The following is a 1,463-nucleotide window of genomic DNA, read 5'->3' as shown; positions in this document are numbered from 1 at the left end:
GAATTTCCTCACGTCTTTTATTACAGATTGATCAATAGTGCTCCCATTTTTGGACAAACATTTTTGAGGCGAAATACCCAAAAAGTTTGTAAAAAATGAATCCGCCTCAACAATATAGAACTTATCTATAAAAATCACTATCGTATGGACCCCTTTCTGTTGTACGTATAGCAGTTTTGATTAAGAAAAGTGACTTGAATATGCAAATATTTGTATGCATGCAGGTCAGCAGAAAAAGCCGATAACTGAACATTGGAGGAAACACACATTGATCGACATTGATCCGAAAAGTGGAGCAGTAAAAATCAGGTACAGAAACGTGATAGATGAAACTTTGAACGAAGCCGAATGCAAGACGGTCCCTCCAGCGATTCGATCTTACTAATTTCGACCCACCAGGCCCTGTTATACCATTATCACACTTTAAACATTAGTAATTTATGTGGACGTTTTTTGCTTAACGATTTTAATAGGTTTGATTTTGAAAAGAAAAATAAAGTCAACCGTTGCCGATGCAAACATCTATGTAAAAGTGTCTCCAAGTCGGGCTTAGACCGCCTAGATTCTGCGGGAAGTATTTTTTAAGCAATTATTTCGGTAGGTGTATAGCGTATTTATTATTTTACTGTAAGATAATCGGAGATACATTGACTGTTGTGAATAAAAGTCGAGTTTTCTGTACGAGTTTATATTTGCCATTAAAGAAATATGTTGCACAACAGCAATTATTTTTCTGATTTGCTCTAAAATACCGAATTTGGCGGAAAGTAGTTGACATTTCCCAAATGAATCAATTGGACCATGAACACTGTATTTCTATTGAAGTATGCTAATTTTCAGTACACAGTACGGAGTATTAAGTGTAAAAAAGTAAAACTATGGTAATATTTAATAAAAACAGCCTTCCGTTGCGGATCGGTTATCCAACTATCTCGTATTCGCAAAAAAATTCTGATAGTGGCCCGAAAAGGTAGACTGCCGGCGTTTCCTGGGGGTTTCCCAGGAACTCTGCGTACAATTCTTGATATCTGGACAAGGTAATTCCTCCTCGCTTTCTATCGTCATCCTGAAACAAGCAACAGTTGCCAAAACGGTATGTCGGATTGTTCCTACTTACACTCAACATATTATTAAATGCTTCATCCACAATTTCCACATCGTCTATGGCGAATTTTGTGATGCAGTTGAAGCGGTACTCATCGGCATCGATCACTCCATCATCATTTGTATCGACCATTTTAAAATTAGAGTCTGCAACAAAGCAGCAATTAAGACCAGGGCGGCTTTAAGCATAAATTCTATATACTTTCCTGACTGTGTTTCAATTCCAAACCAAATCTATTCCTGGGTTTCAGTCATTTATTGTCTCTATTTAACAATCAAAATACGTTTCGGTGTATTTTTCCACCATCATCAGTTTTTATGTGTAGCGTTGTTGCTGCTTTAAGCCTTGGCATGCATTT

The 1,463-nt window shown here is 37.0% G+C and overlaps 2 protein-coding genes across 2 annotated transcripts in view; one reads left to right on the top strand and one right to left on the bottom strand.

Moving 5' to 3' along the window:
- The window catches only part of LOC109536623 (succinate dehydrogenase [ubiquinone] flavoprotein subunit, mitochondrial), a 6,611-nt gene extending 5,930 nt beyond the window's left edge, over positions 1-681 (top strand). Inside the window, exon 11 of the mRNA XM_019902918.2 lies at positions 225-681. Coding sequence (XP_019758477.2) covers positions 225-385 — 161 coding nt within the window. The 3' untranslated portion in view covers positions 386-681. The remainder of the gene's footprint in view (positions 1-224) is intronic.
- The window catches only part of LOC109536628 (sarcoplasmic calcium-binding protein 1), a 2,631-nt gene continuing 1,840 nt past the window's right edge, over positions 673-1,463 (bottom strand). Inside the window, exons 4-5 of the mRNA XM_019902925.2 lie at positions 1,118-1,251; positions 673-1,066 (exon numbers count right to left, since the gene is read on the bottom strand). Coding sequence (XP_019758484.1) covers positions 920-1,066; positions 1,118-1,251 — 281 coding nt within the window. The 3' untranslated portion in view covers positions 673-919. The remainder of the gene's footprint in view (positions 1,067-1,117; positions 1,252-1,463) is intronic.

This window comes from Dendroctonus ponderosae, unplaced genomic scaffold, assembly GCF_020466585.1.
Source record: "Dendroctonus ponderosae isolate FM_Combo_2020 unplaced genomic scaffold, Dpon_F_20191213v2 Dpon_F_20191213_2, whole genome shotgun sequence".
Taxonomy (NCBI): Eukaryota; Metazoa; Arthropoda; class Insecta; order Coleoptera; family Curculionidae; genus Dendroctonus; species Dendroctonus ponderosae.
Note: the sequence above shows the minus strand (reverse complement) of the source record. Positions and strands in the feature narration are given on the sequence as shown.